This window comes from Brachyistius frenatus, unplaced genomic scaffold, assembly GCF_029030835.1.
Source record: "Brachyistius frenatus isolate BFR_SWC_R1_liver_20210118 unplaced genomic scaffold, ASM2903083v1 Contig_154, whole genome shotgun sequence".
Lineage (NCBI taxonomy): Eukaryota > Metazoa > Chordata > Actinopteri > Embiotocidae > Brachyistius > Brachyistius frenatus.
In genome coordinates, this window is record NW_027210753.1 from 1 (window position 1) to 15,876 (window position 15,876).

General features: G+C 42.5%; 2 protein-coding genes across 3 annotated transcripts; one reads left to right on the forward strand and one right to left on the reverse strand.

Annotated features, from left to right (window-relative positions):
- Window positions 1-1,510: 1,510 nt before the first annotated feature.
- Window positions 1,511-11,775, forward strand: strada (STE20 related adaptor alpha). Of its 2 annotated transcripts, XM_069716222.1 has the most exons (12): window positions 1,511-1,703; window positions 2,113-2,170; window positions 5,094-5,122; window positions 6,736-6,838; window positions 7,091-7,212; window positions 7,366-7,474; window positions 7,576-7,699; window positions 8,048-8,219; window positions 8,549-8,653; window positions 8,760-9,013; window positions 10,018-10,060; window positions 10,441-11,775. In XM_069716222.1, exons 1-12 carry the CDS (start codon window positions 1,692-1,694, stop codon window positions 10,594-10,596), a joined length of 1,287 nt encoding a protein of 428 aa, XP_069572323.1. In that variant the 5' UTR covers window positions 1,511-1,691; the 3' UTR covers window positions 10,597-11,775. The 2 variants fall into 2 exon arrangements, with proteins under 2 accessions (XP_069572323.1, XP_069572324.1); XM_069716223.1 differs by lacking the exons at window positions 1,511-1,703; window positions 5,094-5,122.
- rnf113a (ring finger protein 113A) lies at window positions 11,570-14,086 on the reverse strand. The gene is made up of 10 exons (XM_069716224.1): window positions 13,951-14,086; window positions 13,318-13,397; window positions 13,127-13,225; window positions 12,847-12,954; window positions 12,593-12,702; window positions 12,410-12,516; window positions 12,209-12,298; window positions 12,024-12,117; window positions 11,838-11,944; window positions 11,570-11,750 (listed from the first exon to the last, which is right to left on the reverse strand). Exons 1-10 carry the CDS (start codon window positions 14,054-14,056, stop codon window positions 11,683-11,685), a joined length of 969 nt encoding a protein of 322 aa, XP_069572325.1. The 5' UTR covers window positions 14,057-14,086; the 3' UTR covers window positions 11,570-11,682.
- Between the last annotated feature and the right edge of the window lie 1,790 nt (window positions 14,087-15,876).

The following is a 15,876-nucleotide window of genomic DNA, read 5'->3' on the forward strand; positions in this document are numbered from 1 at the left end:
CTGAACTTGTGAAGGAGGATTTAATGAACTCTGAACTTGTGGAGGAGGATTTAATGAACTCTGAACTTGTGAAGGAGGATTTAATGAACTCTGAACTTGTGGAGGAGGATTTATTGAACTCTGAACTTGTGGAGGAGGATTTAATGAACTGAACTTGTGGAGGAGGATTTAATGAACTGAACTTGTGGAGGAGGATTTAATGAACTCTGAACTTGTGGAGGAGGATTTAATGAACTCTGAACTTGTGGAGGAGGATTTATTGAACTCTGAACTTGTGGAGGAGGATTTAATGAACTCTGAACTTGTGAAGGAGGATTTAATGAACTCTGAACTTGTGGAGGAGGATTTAATGAACTGAACTTGTGGAGGAGGATTTAATGAACTGAACTTGTGAAGGAGGATTTAATGAACTCTGAACTTGTGGAGGAGGATTTAATGAACTCTGAACTTGTGGAGGAGGATTTATTGAACTCTGAACTTGTGGAGGAGGATTTAATGAACTCTGAACTTGTGAAGGAGGATTTAATGAACTCTGAACTTGTGGAGGAGGATTTATTGAACTCTGAACTTGTGGAGGAGGATTTAATGAACTCTGAACTTGTGGAGGAGGATTTAATGAACTCTGAACTTGTGAAGGAGGATTTAATGAACTCTGAACTTGTGGAGGAGGATTTAATGAACTCTGAACTTGTGGAGGAGGATTTAATGAACTCTGAACTTGTGAAGGAGGATTTAATGAACTCTGAACTTGTGGAGGAGGATTTAATGAACTCTGAACTTGTGGAGGAGGATTTAATGAACTCTGAACTTGTGAAGGAGGATTTATTGAACTCTGAACTTGTGAAGGAGGATTTATTGAACTCTGAACTTGTGAAGGAGGATTTAATGAACTCTGAACTTGTGGAGGAGGATTTATTGAACTCTGAACTTGTGAAGGAGGATTTATTGAACTCTGAACTTGTGAAGGAGGATTTATTGAACTCTTGATTTATTGAACTCTGAAGGAAGGATTTAATGAACTTGTGAAGGAGGATTTATTGAACTCTTGTGAACTTGTGAAGGAGGATTTATTGAACTCTGAACTTGTGAAGGAGGATTTAATGAACTCTGAACTTGTGAAGGAGGATTTATTGAACTCTGAACTTGTGAAGGAGGATTTATTGAACTCTGAACTTCTGAAGGAGGATTTATTGAACTCTGAACTTGTGTTCGTCTCCTCCAGCTCCTCCGTTTGCTCTCAGTTCAAGTCAGCATCTCGGTTTGCATTGAAACCGTCATTATTTCCAGCGTTGACTGGTTTCAATTCTAAAAATCAGCATTTAACAAAGATATCATCATCATCTTCATCATCTTCTTCATCATCTTCATCATATATTTCTCACACAGCAGCACCAGAGGTCATCCAGCTGGTACACTTTACGACACAATGTTTAATTCTCCCTTTACTGAGCAATCATAACTTCTGTTCATCACAGACGAGGAGAAAACAAGTTGTTGTGTTGAGTCACCAAAACACGTGAATGTCAGATGTTGTGTATGTTCTCCAGATGTGTTGTGAATGTCAGATGTTGTGTATGTTCTCCAGATGTTCGATCATCAGTGACAGAAGGAGACTAAACAGACATCCTCATCCCCCTCCAGATCCTTTCTGTCCGTGTTTCCACCATCACATGTAACGCTCAGGAGGATCCATGTCGTTCCTTGTAAGTGTTGACGAAGCGTCTCCTCTTTCAGGATTCAGACTTTACAGGAGAAGGGATGAAATCTAGAACCCAGAAATACGTCTAATTTAAATGTTTTAATTCATATTTCCATTGAAGGTTGTTACTGGTTGAAGAGGGTTAAACCGTCTTGTAGTTAAATGTGTCATCAGTTCTTACAACCCAGAGAACAACTTGCAGACTGAACCAGACAGAAAAGAGCTTAAAGTAGAGCTTTCTTTGACTTTCTCTTTCACACGAGATATAGAAAACGTGTAACAGCTGCAGATTAGTTTGTCAGCATCTTTATTCAACAGCTCTAAATGTCTTTCTGTGAAACCTTTCCTTACTTTTGCTTGCGTTTCTCTCTCTTTCCCCCCCATGCCTCTTATTAACCGTCTGTGTCTGTCAGCGTTGGGTATCTGAGAAATTGAGTGTGGAGAGCCTGCGGGATTTGGAGTTATTTGGAGGTGAGGTCAAAGGCCAACCAATGTACAACAAAACATAAAAACATCTGCACCCCCAAACTACACGTTAAACTGCTTCATCAGCACAAACAGGAAACAAACATTCAGCTCTGAGTGATTACACGCTTTGCTTCTCAGATTTACAGTTATGAGAGTTTTCCATCCACTTAATCTAACATTTTATTACCGATCTCAAATGTAATTGCCTTATTATTTATGTTTGCAACCATAATTTGTTAGATGGCACATTTAAAATCACTTGCTCATAATGTTTGATGTCACATATAGAAATGTCCATTTTGTGAAATGCTTCTTGTGAATTTGTTTATCTTGCTTGTTAAAAGGTTGTTTACTTCCAATATTTTATTTACGAATGCACATAAATCGGACTTTATCTTTGCGGTGAATTGCAGCGGCACATTTCACATCAGCTGTAATTATAAATGTACACTGGACATGTTTGGTGTTTGTAAGTGGATTTCCTCTTTAGTATCATGAACTGCAGGACAGCAAATAATAACCATCCAAGTTCCATTCAGTCAGTTATATTCAACTAACACAAAGTGTAAAACCTGAGCACAACAGAATAAGAGTGAGGATATAAACTGAATTCCCTTTATTGAGTTTGTTTTTCCTCCTTTTTGGAAACAATACTGTTATTCATGACTGAAACTTAAAGCCAACAGCGACTTCTTTGTCAGATGCAGTGAAACTAAAGTAATGAGCCGGTTCCTTGTTTTGCAGAATTCATCACAGACTTAATTCAATGGAAACATTCAGGAGTGTTTGATATGTTGAACTCTGCATTACAGCAGCAGCACGTTTGTGTTCGACAGAATGTAATAACAATGACAAAAAACTTTATTTGTAGAGCACCTTTCATACAAGAAATGCAGCTCAAAGTGCTTCACAGCACGAGAATTACATGCAGTGTTTCACATAAGAACAGATATAAAGGAACATTTAAAAATATACAAAGGAAATGAGATGCATAAGAACCGATAAAATGCATAAAATTAAATGCAAATAGAGTTAAAATATAAAATAAGCAACATGCATTTTAAAGGCGCGGTAGTTGAAGTGCAAGAGAGCTTCAAGAGTAGCTGGTTCAAGACTGATGTAAAGAGATATGTTTTAAGCTTTCTTTTAAAAGTATTAGCTGATAGCTTCCCTGATATCTGCAGCTAGTTTGTTCCACATCTTTGGAGCGTCGCTGACAAAAGCTGAATCCCTAATTTTCTTCCGGCTGTTTGCTGTGAACCTCCGATAAACCAGCAGCAGATGATCTCAGTGTTTAAAGGCTCATAGTTCACCAGAGAGTCAGAGATGTAACTCGGTCCGAGCCCATTAAGAGCTTTGTGTGTGAGGAGGCGGAGCTTAAAGTCCCTCCTGAGTCTTACAGGCATCAGAACTGGACTGATGTTCTCCTCTCGGTTCTGGTTAAAACTCGAGCTGCAGAGTTCTGGATGAGCTGAAGTCTCTCTGTTGTTTATCAGAGTTTTCCACTCACTTTATCTTACTCTTGTCCAACCGCGGTGTTTACGTACATCACTTCTGTTACCTATAGAAACGGAGCCAAGCGTTTGTATAGCGAGAGGTAATTTTCATTTATTTGAGTGGCAGCTTTTCCTCTTCTGGTCCGACAGTATATTAATACTTTGCCACAACAGAAACTGTAAGTTGGCTGTAGTTTATGGACGTGTTGCGGTTTTAGTTCGGTTATGGGATGTTGGGGATTTTGTGTGTCTGTCCTCCAGACAGATCAGATTGAGAATAATTTGAATGTTGATCCAAGGAAAGCGGATGTACTCTGTGATGGACACCAACCACCCTCCATTCACAAATCCCCGTCCTGTGGACGACCGGGCGGTCTGATTTTATGGATATGGCCTGTTCAGAAGAGTTAACATAAACAACCGGTCAAAAACAAGTGAACTACATTATTCTGATATAATAATCTGCTTTTACTATCAATGTTACTTTTGAAATGCTCTGAAACATTTGAAGCATTGATCACCTGCCAAAATCTCTTCTTAGTCAGAGGTTATATTTCTAAGAGCTGACTGGTGGTGTTCCTACTGGGAATGATAGTTTATTTTTCTCTGTGATATTGTCCAGCAGTCACTTTGAAATCATTCAGAAAACATGGTTTTGAATAACAAATGTAGAGGAACCACCGTCTGCGTGTGAAACGTGTGTGAAAGGGTCATTTCCAGGCATCCTGAAGCTAAACGACATGTTCGTGGCTGCATTACTGGTTTGTTTAGCTTTTAATTGTAATGTTTCTCCATATTTATGATGAGTATAATTTTCTAAATATTACTTTTTTGGGCTTTTATGCCTTCTTGACTGCAAAAGTGGGGATAGACAGGAAATGTGTGGGAGACAGATGGGGGAATGAAACACAGTAACGGCCCAGCCAGCGCTGTCGACGGTGGCTTCTGTAGTCTAACCACCAGGCTGTCAGGCTGCCTCTATTAGCACAATCATTTCGGCACATTATTGAAGTTTCTGTGTAATTACAGAAAGCTGCTTGGGTGGATTTTTCTTTCTTTTCTTTGCAAGCTTTGCCTCATTTTCATTTCATTGCATTTTAGTTCATTTCTGTTTTGGCTTCGCTCTGTTGCCGTACATACGAACATTAAACGTGGAAAGAACCTGCAGGATTTAGCTCGCTTCTCTCATTTCCCTTGATAAGAAAACATTTAATAAGTCTTTTTAAGCAGAAGTATGACTACACTAAACGGTGCGTCACTTTGTGGGTGATTCACTGCAAAGCTCCTGGTGTTGATAGATTCTGGGAACTCTGAATGCAGCGAACCGATCGCTTCCAGTTCAAGAGCTTCTTCTCCAAACACAGATCCTTCTCTTGTTCTGTTTTTGTGTCCATGTTTTTATGTCATATGATGTGGTTTTTCTACCCCAGAGCAAGCTCAGGGACTCTCTCACAGGAAAGTAAGTGTGGTACTCCTGTCACTGCATCATCACCCCCTCACACACACCCCCACCCATGTGCCTTTTTGTGTATATGCGTGCATGTATGTACACGTATGTGCGCGCTCAGATTTATATTTAGCTGAATCCACGATCCCCCTCCGCCCCCCCTCAAGGCTTTGCACAATTACGAATGCATGAGTGTCCAGTTCAGGACACACGCTGTCCACGCTCGTAGCTCAGAAGGCCTTTTTTCAGCTCGCTCACTGGGGAGCTTCTGTCGTGTCGAGTTTACAGTCCTGGAGGAGAAGCGCTGATTCTCCCATCCAGCCTGTTTGTTTACACGGTTTATGTCTGAGTCTTCGGTGTGCTGTTAACATGCTGTGCTCCAGGCAAACTGGATTTTTGATGTCTCCTTGTAACCCCACTAAAATGTTTTTTCACGAGGATATGTTGTGTCGTGACACTTTCCTGTCTGTGCTGACAGCCTGTCGTTGAGTTGACGGTGAACTGTTGTCGTGTCACTTTGTGTCCCTGCAGTCTGTAGATGCTGGATGGAGTTCCATGTGTTCAGCTTCTGCAAATGCATGGCGACCCCCCCCCCCCCCCCCCCCCCCCCCCCCCCCCCCCCCCCCCCCCCCCCCCCCCCCCCCCCCCCCCCCCCCCCCCCCCCCCCCCCCCCCCCCCCCCCCCCCCCCCCCCCCCCCCCCCCCCCCCCCCCCCCCCCCCCCCCCGCCCCGTCAACATCTGATCACCGTGGCAGTGTTTAACGTACCCCGCGTGATTAGATTAACATTTGCAGACGTTTCCTTGAGGCGACGGCTGCCAAAGCATGTTTTTGTGTGTTTAATGTAAAGTTAATGGCGTCCGTCCACATACGGATGAACTCTCGGTTTTTATCTGTGACGATACCTTCAGAGTTGTGCGCTCCTGATCTTGATCTCGAAAGTCATCTCCGGCCTCGTAGGACACAATCAGGCTCACGGAAGTGCCCCATTCTAATTTCGAATGTGTGTCTTCGCACTGGTCGCCATGGAAACAGTCCAAATACTCATTCATCTTTGACCTCATTTGCCTCCACAGCTTGCTACTGCAATCTGTCCATTTCCATCACTTCAGTGGAGATAGACTGATGGAATTCAGGAGTCCTCACTGACGAGGATGTGACAGCAGTTTTTAACTGAGCCTTTTTATTTACCCGTATTTATTTGATCTTCTGTTTATAGAGTAATATTGTTATTGGGAAAGTAGATCATTTAAGAGTAACCTTATGTTTTTCCTGAATTCTGCTCTGTAACTGTCTGGGGCCATCAAAAAAACAACATTTTCAGGGTTTCTATTAAGTTGAACTATAGTGCTGCAATGTGTTTTAATTATTTTCCCTGCAGCAGCTTCTTGTATTTACTGGGATAGTTTGACGGTTAGATTTTGCCAATATGTGTTTCTAATGGCTTCTGTTGCTGTGAGTCATGCTAACGCACCTTAGTAACGCACCTTTTCTAACAGATATCACACATAAAGCCTCTGGTAGTCCCTCACAAGCCCTTTGGTGCAAATCCTGAACTGTAACGAACAAAGAAGGGCGTCAGAGCTGATTTCCTCCCTCCCCACTCCCCCTCCCCCTTCACCTCCAGGCCCATGAGGACAGTCAGGAGAGTCTGACCTCGTTCCGCCGTCGAGACACCATGGGCAGCTTCCTCCCTGACAGCAGCTCGTATGAGCTCCTCACTGTTATCGGTACGTAAAAGAAAAAACACCTGGACTCGGCTGCTTGTGTCGATTTCAAGATATACAAGAAAACAAACTGAAGCATGCAAAGACCTCAAAGTTTGTGGCATTTATGTGAATTTGGGGTATTTGAATAGTAAGTAAAAATATTATTGCTGAGTTGAGAGTTTCTTTGGTATTTTAGGACATTTATCCAACATACATATTTAAAAACTAAAGACCTGAGCATAAAAGCGACGAGTACTTTTTTCTGTGTTTTAGGTCGGGGCTTGGACGATTTATTGACTGTGAACCTGGCTCGATACAGACCCACCGGGGAGCATGTGGCCATCCGAAGGATTGACTTGGAGTCATGTACTAATGACATGGTCACCTACCTGCAGGTCTGCATCGTCACTCCATCCCATCAGTCTGCATGACTCAGCTCTCCCGTCTCTGGTGTCTGTGTTCGGATGACCTCTCCTGCCTTCGTCTAATTAAATAAAGGATGTCATCTGGACACAATAAGGTGTAATTTTCTCTCCTCTTCCTCTCAGGGTGAACTCCACGTTTCAAAGTTGTTTCACCACTCCAGTATTGTACCTTACAAGAGCGTCTTCATAGCTGAAAATGAGCTGTGGGTCATCACGCCCTTCATGGCTTACGGTAAGAAAATACACCAAAAACCTGTCAGCTCAGCTTCTGTGTAGTAAAAAGTATGTGAGCGATGAAGCGGCCTCACGGTAATCTGTCTGATGGGTTTGCAGGGTCGGCCAGAGATCTCATCTGCACACATTTTGCAGACGGTATGGTCGAGATGACGATCGCATACATCTTGCTCGGCATGCTGAAAGCTCTTGAATACATCCACCACATGGGATATGTGCACCGGTGAGACTCGCTTGCACAGGAAATGAGTGTTAAAAGATTTTTTTATATTTTCAAGGCAAAGCAAAGGATCAAAATCAAGGCTTCCATTCCACATCACATCATTATTTTAATTTTTATATTGTTAGAAATGTACTGATTTATGTATTTATACAGTATTTTTTGTTTTCTGATTTATTGGTTTTCTTTCGTGTGTGTTTTTTTGCTCTATGTTATTTCAGGATGTGTTGAATTAGATAATAATCAAACCGTACCTTTATTTTAATCACAGGATAATATTATTTAAAGGAATATATCAGTGAAAGCTAACTTCAGGTCAGTGTGATATTCAGTGTGTCATCTGTTTTGCAGGAGTGTGAAGGCCAGCCACGTTCTGATCTCTGCCGACGGGCAGGTCTGCATGTCCGGCCTGCGCAGCATCTTCAGTCTGATCCGTCACGGCCAGAAGGCCAAGTTTGTCCACGACTTCCCCCAGTACAGCGTGAAGGTGCTGCCCTGGCTCAGCCCCGAAGTGCTGCAACAGGTACCGCACTCCTTCACGCTGTCCAACTACCAGGGCCGAGGTTTCATGTCCACATACCGGTAGTCATAACAACGTTAGTAACGCGGGTGCTGATGTTGATCAAGCGATGGAACTCGGAGTATTTACTCATGAAGGTTATCGCTTCGCCCTCCTCCGTGTACATTCAGTCGGACAACGCTTTAATATTTTCCGATATCTTGTACAATACTGTTTCATACCGTCTCTGCCGCCTTTTAAACAAGTAATTTAAATGCTGTTCTGCAAGCCAAAGTTTCAGGGTTACAGTTTTCTGTGCAGTTGTTCATTTCTATATGAACGGTTTCTGTCAGAATCTGCAGGGTTACGACTCTCGATCAGACATCTACAGCCTCGGCATCACAGCCTGTGAACTGGCCAATGGACACGTGCCCTTCAAAGACATGCCGGCCACGCAGGTGAGAAGAGACCCGTCAACAACCCACCTGTTCTGCTGGGGCAAAGTTTAATTTGTTCAGTTGTCTATCAGTATACAGGTGAACTAACATTAGCTCCCCTCCTCAGATGCTGCTGGAGAAGCTGAACGGGACGGTGCCGTGTTTGCTAGATACCACCACAATCCCCCCGGAGGAGCTGTCCATGAAGCCGTCCCGTTCCGGTGCCGACTCGGGGATCTGTGAGGGTCCGGGAGCCGGAGGGGTCCGACACTCTAACGGAGAGCCTTCCTCCTCGTCGGGAGGACACCCTTACAACCGCACCTTCTCCCCACAGTTCCACGGCTTCGTTGAGCTCTGTCTACAGCGAGACCCAGAGAAGAGGTCGGCCGAACCCGAAGCAAAACGTTTCATTTAAACAGACGTCCATTAAGTCCCTTTCTGTCAGCCAATGAGGTGACACAGAGGAATGAGGACAGCCCTTGTATTTGCAGTTTAATGTAATAATAATAATAATAGTAATGATAAACCTTATTTGTAGAGCACCTTTCATACAAGAAATGCAGCTCAAAGTGCTTCACAGCACGAGAATTACATGCAGTGTTTCACATAAGAACAGATATAAAGGAACATTTAAAAATATACAAAGGAAATGAGATGCATAAGAACCGATAAAATGCATAAAATTAAACGCAAATAGAGTTAAAATATCAAATAAGCAACAAGCATTTTAAAGGCGCGGTAGTTGAAGTGCAAGAGAGCTTCAAGAGTAGCTGGTTCAAGGCTGATGTAAAGAGATATGTTTTAAGCTTTCTTTTAAAAGTATTAACTGATAGCTTCCCTGATATCTGCAGCTAGTTTGTTCCACATCTTTGGAGCGTCGCTGACAAAAGCTGAATCCCTAATTTTCTTCCGGCTGTTTGCTGTGAACCTCCGATAAACCAGCAGCAGATGATCTCAGTGTTTAAAGGCTCATAGTTCACCAGAGAGTCAGAGACGTAACTCGGTCCGAGCCCATTAAGAGCTTTGTGTGTGAGGAGGCGGAGCTTAAAGTCCCTCCTGAGTCTTACAGGCATCAGAACTGGACTGAACAAGCTCGGGTGTCTGTGACGACATTCCTGTGCACAGTTAGTGAAGCGGTGTCCATCTCCCAGCAGTGGTTGTTGTGATGGACAGATGGTAGGCGGAGCTAATGCAACAGGTGACACTGTTTGGATCTCTGGGAAATGAAGTCCAGAAATCCAGCTGCACTTTGTGTTTAACACCAAAGGTGCCGCCAAAGAGAACGAAATGGAGATCATCGAGATTGTTACTTTAAATTTTGTGAAATGTGTTTTAGAATAATTAAAGATCAAGACACTGACTATTTTCCCTCTGTTCTCCTTCAGACCGTCGGCCTCCACTCTCATTGGCCACCCCTTCTTCAAACAGGTGTGTAAGATAACAGGGAAATCCTGACATTGTCAATTTTATAAACAGTTTCTATTATTTTATTAGTGCTATAAAAATGTCTTACATTAAAATGCTATTTCCTTGTAAATTTTGTTTGTGTAACATTCTAGACTTTCATCAGGTTTTTGTGGCATACTGGGAAGTACTTTTCTAAAAAAAAATGTAAATAAACATGTAGATAAATCTCGATATTCCAGATAAATGTAGATTGCAGCCACTGTTGAACACCAACTTGTCTAAATGCTCGGCACTCCCACATTTCACTTTGAATATAGAAAACGTGTAAAAGTAAATATTTTAAATGATTAAATATGATGTGGAAAATAAGTTTTGTCGTCCACATGTTTTGGTTCTCTCAGCTCAAACGCCGACCCTCGGAGGCGCTGCCCGAGCTGCTGCGGCCGGTGTCGCCCATCACCAGCTTCGAGGGCTCCCAGCAGCAGGACTCCCCCTCCGGCCTGGCCAGCCTGGAGTCCGGTCTGAGCCACCTGGAGGTGGACGACTGGGATTTCTGACAGCGGAGGACTCTGTGGGGAGACACTCGTAGGGGTTCTGATGAGAAACTCTCTGAGCAGACGGGAGATTTGTTCTCGTAGCGGTCTCCTGCTCAGTCGTACAAATCTCGAACTTAAAGGAGTTGCTGCTCTCAGACGGAGGTTAAAAGCCAGCAGCCATCTTGCCTCTTTTTGATCTCTCTCTCTCTCTCTCTCTCGCACACGCTTCTGTTGCACTGCACTGATGGCCTCTCTCTGTCTCTCTGTCCATTTCTGTCCCTCTCTGTCCCTCTCTCTCTCTCACACACACACACACACACACACACACACACACACACACACACACACACACACACACACACACACACAAACACCTGTTTACAGATTGTACTCACACATTATACAATCCCCCTGTAGCCAAAACACAGCAGGACTCCTCTTTTCCTCCTGCTGTCGCCGAGGTGTCAGAGGATGTAGATTTTAAAGTTTCTCATCAAATGGATCACTGGGAAGCTGCTGCTGAATATTCAGGGGGGGGGGGGGCACTCTACCTCTTAGTGTGAACATGTGTGCACGATGTGGCCCATCTGCTCAGCGAGACCACCGTCAGGGTGCACGGTGGCCCTCGGAGACGACCAAGAGTTCCCTTCTGCACCGGACGGAGGGTTTTGCGTCGGCTAGACGAACAGCACGTCCACACATCAGCTCTCTGCCTGCGTTACTCTACAAACCGCCTCCTTCAGGCGTCTCTTTCGTTGCACAGGTGAAGATTAACACCTGTTACTTTAACCTTCAAAAGCATACAACTACGTATTTCCTCCCAATTTGCTGTGTTGCTCATGTCTAAAAGTGAATGTTTTACTGGTGCTTGTTTTGTCTTGCATGTACGTTTGAAAGCGAGAGGCGAAGCAAAAGTGTTGCAAATATAAAACTGGACTTTTAACATTAAAACGCATTTTACTTTAAGTTGAAAGCACCGCGCAGTGAGACGACAAACCATCTACAAAACTTCTTTAATTCAAAATTTACACAGACAAACACATCAGGGGGGGTGGAGGGGTGGGGGGAGGATGTGTGTGTGTGGGGGGGAGGGGTGTTCAGATGTTGCTAATCTTCCTCATCGGATGGTGGCTGGTCTGTTGCAGCATTATGTTTCTCCATCTTAGCCATCAACTCTGGAATAAAGAAGATAAAAACCAACATGAGTGGAATCACTCGCGGTTTTTTTCAGTGCATGAATTTCTTGGAAGTCGTCTGCTTACCTTTAGCGGGGTTGAAGACTCCGTTGGTTTGCGTGTTGCACACGTAGCAGCGCTTGGACTTGCGGTAATGCTGGAGGGCACAGGTCTCACAGAAATAGTGCTTGCACCTGGCAGACGGGGAACTCGTTAACACGCTGCAGCTGGTCATGAAACAGAAATGTGCACGGTGAAGAAAGAAAGTCCTACTTTGTGATGATGGGATTCTTAAAGGACTCGCGGCAGATGAAGCACTTGAAGGGCATGTCCTCGTCGTCGCTGCTCACCTCGTAGTTCTCCTCATCTGGATGGAAACGCAGTGTTCAAAGAAGGAGCTCGTGTACAAAGAAAGAAAGAAAGAAAAGAAGATTTGAACCCCGCCTCCTCTTGCTCACCGTTGGCTCCGTACCGGCCCTCCTCCAGCTCCCTCTCAATCTGCCAGCCGTGTTTGTAGTCCGATCTGTCGTGGAGGAACTTGCAGCTGTCTGATATCGGCGGAGAAGAACATACATCAACGTATTAACGTATTAAAACGAAAAAAAGTTAATCATTCAACAGATTGCTGATGCTTTAATCGGCCAAATTCTCGTACCCACCTCCAAACCCACAGAAACCAGTCTCCTTGTAGTCTTTGCAGATATCGGGCTGGTAGTCCCACCTGACTGTGGCTCTCAAGTGTTCGGGGGCCCTGATTGGTCCTTTTCTGTGAACCAGATTCATACCTGACATTTTAGGATCCATCAAAGTGTGCGATGACCGCGGCTCTCCTCGGTGCCTACCTGACCATGCCGGAGGAGGCGTTTCCCATCGTGGTATCTTTCGGCTTGATGAATTTTTGGTAGTTGTTGATGCCGCGGTAGATTTTATCATCTTCTTTACCCGTCAGCTCCTGTTGAAACAAATAATATAAGATTCAAGTATGATTACTGGACATTTTGTTTCCCCCCATGATGTGTAAGAAATCAGAAACAAATATATGAATTGATGAAAATGTAGAAGACACGAGTTCTGTAACATAAACGTTTTCAATCACCTCTTGGATTTTCTGACTCCTCTCAAAAATGGCCTGCGCGTCGTTGTCTCTCTCGGTGTCCAGCTCGTACGTGGCGGTTGCACCCATGTCGTCGGGTCCCTCTGGTTTCTGTTTGAGATCGGGACAGTCAAAAGTCAAAGATTGGAATTTGATCAACGTAGCAGACAGTGAATGCACAAAAATATCTTAAGGAGACGTGTTTCTGATCCCCATTCCCTGACCGGCGTGTTGAAGCTTCGGCCTTGTAGAAATGCAGAATGAAAGAAAAGCGTGAACTCACCGCTGAGCGCGTGGACTTGTAGGCGACGGTGACCTTCTGGTCTTCTTTCTCACCTTCACTTTCACTGGAAGACGCAGCGTCTCGCTCCACTTTCTTAGACTGCGCAGAGAGAAAACAACAGTCACACAATAGTCTCACTATTAAACAAACAAAAAAAAGGCTGATATATTGTCAGTGTTATTGTTGTTTACTCTTTGAATCATGGGGTTGACTTTAGCGTCTTTCTTGTCTCTTCTGACCACAGAGCTCTGGTCCTCGTCACTGTTACCATCTGAAAAAGGACATTCACACATTTCTATGTTATTACAGGGTTGTGAGCGAACAGTCATAGTTCAGGTTTGGTTTCTTTATCACATGTTGCAGCTTTTTCTGAAACTTTTACACGATATGTTAATAATAATAATTATCAAAAATGATTTGAAGTTGCATGTCTTTAAATCAAAAACACATTATTTTATTGAGAGGATCCCCGACTGTGAGAAAAACTCAGTTATTTGGCTGTTCAACATTATCTGAAGCATCTAGAAAACAGAAAATGAGAAAAATGCCCAGACACGAAATCTCCAAATTCCGAGGGACCCTGAACGCAGCACTACTGTGGTAAATGGTTTTAACGGTCGCAAAAATGTCACGAGCTGCTCTCAGATTTATAGTTTCTCATCCGCACGTCGAGTCGTGACACGTTTGGCTCGTGACATGTAAACACAGCTGCTTTTATTTACACATAATTCAAGAACACACAAAGATGAGTTAGTTGGTGACGGACGTTTCACGAGCGCTGCCAAAGCCGCACTAGAAACGTTAACTAAATATGACATAACCACCTTTGTCGCTGTCGCTTGCTCTCCTCTTTCGCCCGGAGAATTTCTTTGTCGATTTTTTGAACAGAAAAGTACAAGAGCTCGCTTTGGGTTTGTCTGACTCCGCCATCTTGCCGCTCGTATGTAAATACCTGTTGTCGCCACAGCGCCCTCTGGTGTCTCGGAGTCAACAGCTTCGTCACACGGACAACTGCACAACCACTCCGTCCATCATTCAGATATTTTAAAGCTTAACTCGTTTTACATAAGAATGCATTAAATGTTCCCGTGAGGACATGTAGGCGACTACATAGAATAACATTCACGTTGTAAGATGTCAAATGCTCAAAAACGGAGGCTAATTCATAAATATCACGAGGATGACCTTTCACCCTGCCAGATGTTTGTTCCAGTTGTTTTTTTATGGAGCATTGAACTGGTGTAACATGTGGTGTCAAATATCTATACTGCGGAAAAGGCCCTAAGAATTGTTAATAAGGCTGATTGTGATGAACCAATGTACCCACTCTTTATTAAATATAATGGTTTAAATTGTATTGACCCACTTTAAAATGCTACAAGTAATGTGTAGTAATGTGTAGTAATGTGTAGTAATGTATAGTAATGTGTAGTAGTGTGTAGTAATGTATAGTAATGTGTAGTAATGTGTAGTAATGTGTAGTAATGTATAGTAATGTGCAGTAATGTGTAGTAATGTATAGTAATATGTAGTAGTGTGTAGTAATGTATAGTAATGTGTAGTAATGTGTAGTAATGTAGTAGTATGTAGTAATGTGTAGTATAGTAATATGTAGTAGTGTGTAGTAAATGTGTAGTAATGTGCAGTAATGTATAGTAATGTGTAGTAATGTGTAGTAATGTGTAGTAATGTATAGTAATGTGTAGTAATGTGTAGTAATGTGTAGTAATGTGTAGTAATGTGTAGTAATGTGTAGTAATGTGTAGTAATGTATAGTAATGTGCAGTAATGTGTAGTAATGTATAGTAATATGTAGTAGTGTGTAGTAATGTATAGTAATGTGCAGTAATGTGTAGTAATGTGTAGTAATGTGTAGTAATGTATAGTAATGTGCAGTAATGTGTAGTAGTGTGTAGTAATGTGTAGTAATGTATAGTAATGTGTAGTAATGTATAGTAATGTGCAGTAATGTGTAGTAATGTGTCGTAATGTGTCGTAATGTGTAGTAATGTGTCGTAATGTGTCGTAATGTGTAGTAATGTGTAGTAATGTGTAGTAATGTGTAGTAATGTGTAGTAATGTGTCGTAATGTGTCGTAATGTGTAGTAATGTGTAGTAATGTGTAGTAATGTGTAGTAATGTGTAGTAATGTGTAGTAGTGTGTAGTAGTGTGTAGTAATGTGTAGTAATGTATAGTAATGTGTCGTAATGTATAGTAATGTGTCGTAATGTGTCGTAATGTGTAGTAGTGTGTAGTAATGTGTAGTAATGTGTCGTAATGTGTCGTAATGTGCCGTAATGTGCAGTAGTGTGTAGTAGTGTGTAGTAATGTGTAGTAGTGTGTAGTAGTGTGTAGTAGTGTGTAGTAGTGTGTAGTAGTGTGTAGTAGTGTGTAGTAATGTATAGTAATGTGTAGTAATGTGTAGTAATGTGTCGTAATGTGTAGTAGTGTGTAGTAGTGTGTAGTAGTGTGTAGTAATGTGTAGTAATGTGTAGTAATGTATAGTAATGTGTAGTAATGTGTCGTAATGTATATAGTCAATACAAAACACTTCCTGACTGTATGCTGGGTTTTCTTTTTATATATACAACAAATTATAATAAATAAGAGTTGACAAAACATCAAATGTGTTCAATAGTTGTTGTTTATGTTGCTCTGTTGAGACATGCATGAAAAAAAAACACATGAACTAAAAAAAAAAAAACAGTTACAACTTTTGTTTTTGCTTGTTGTTTGTTTGTCATTTGAT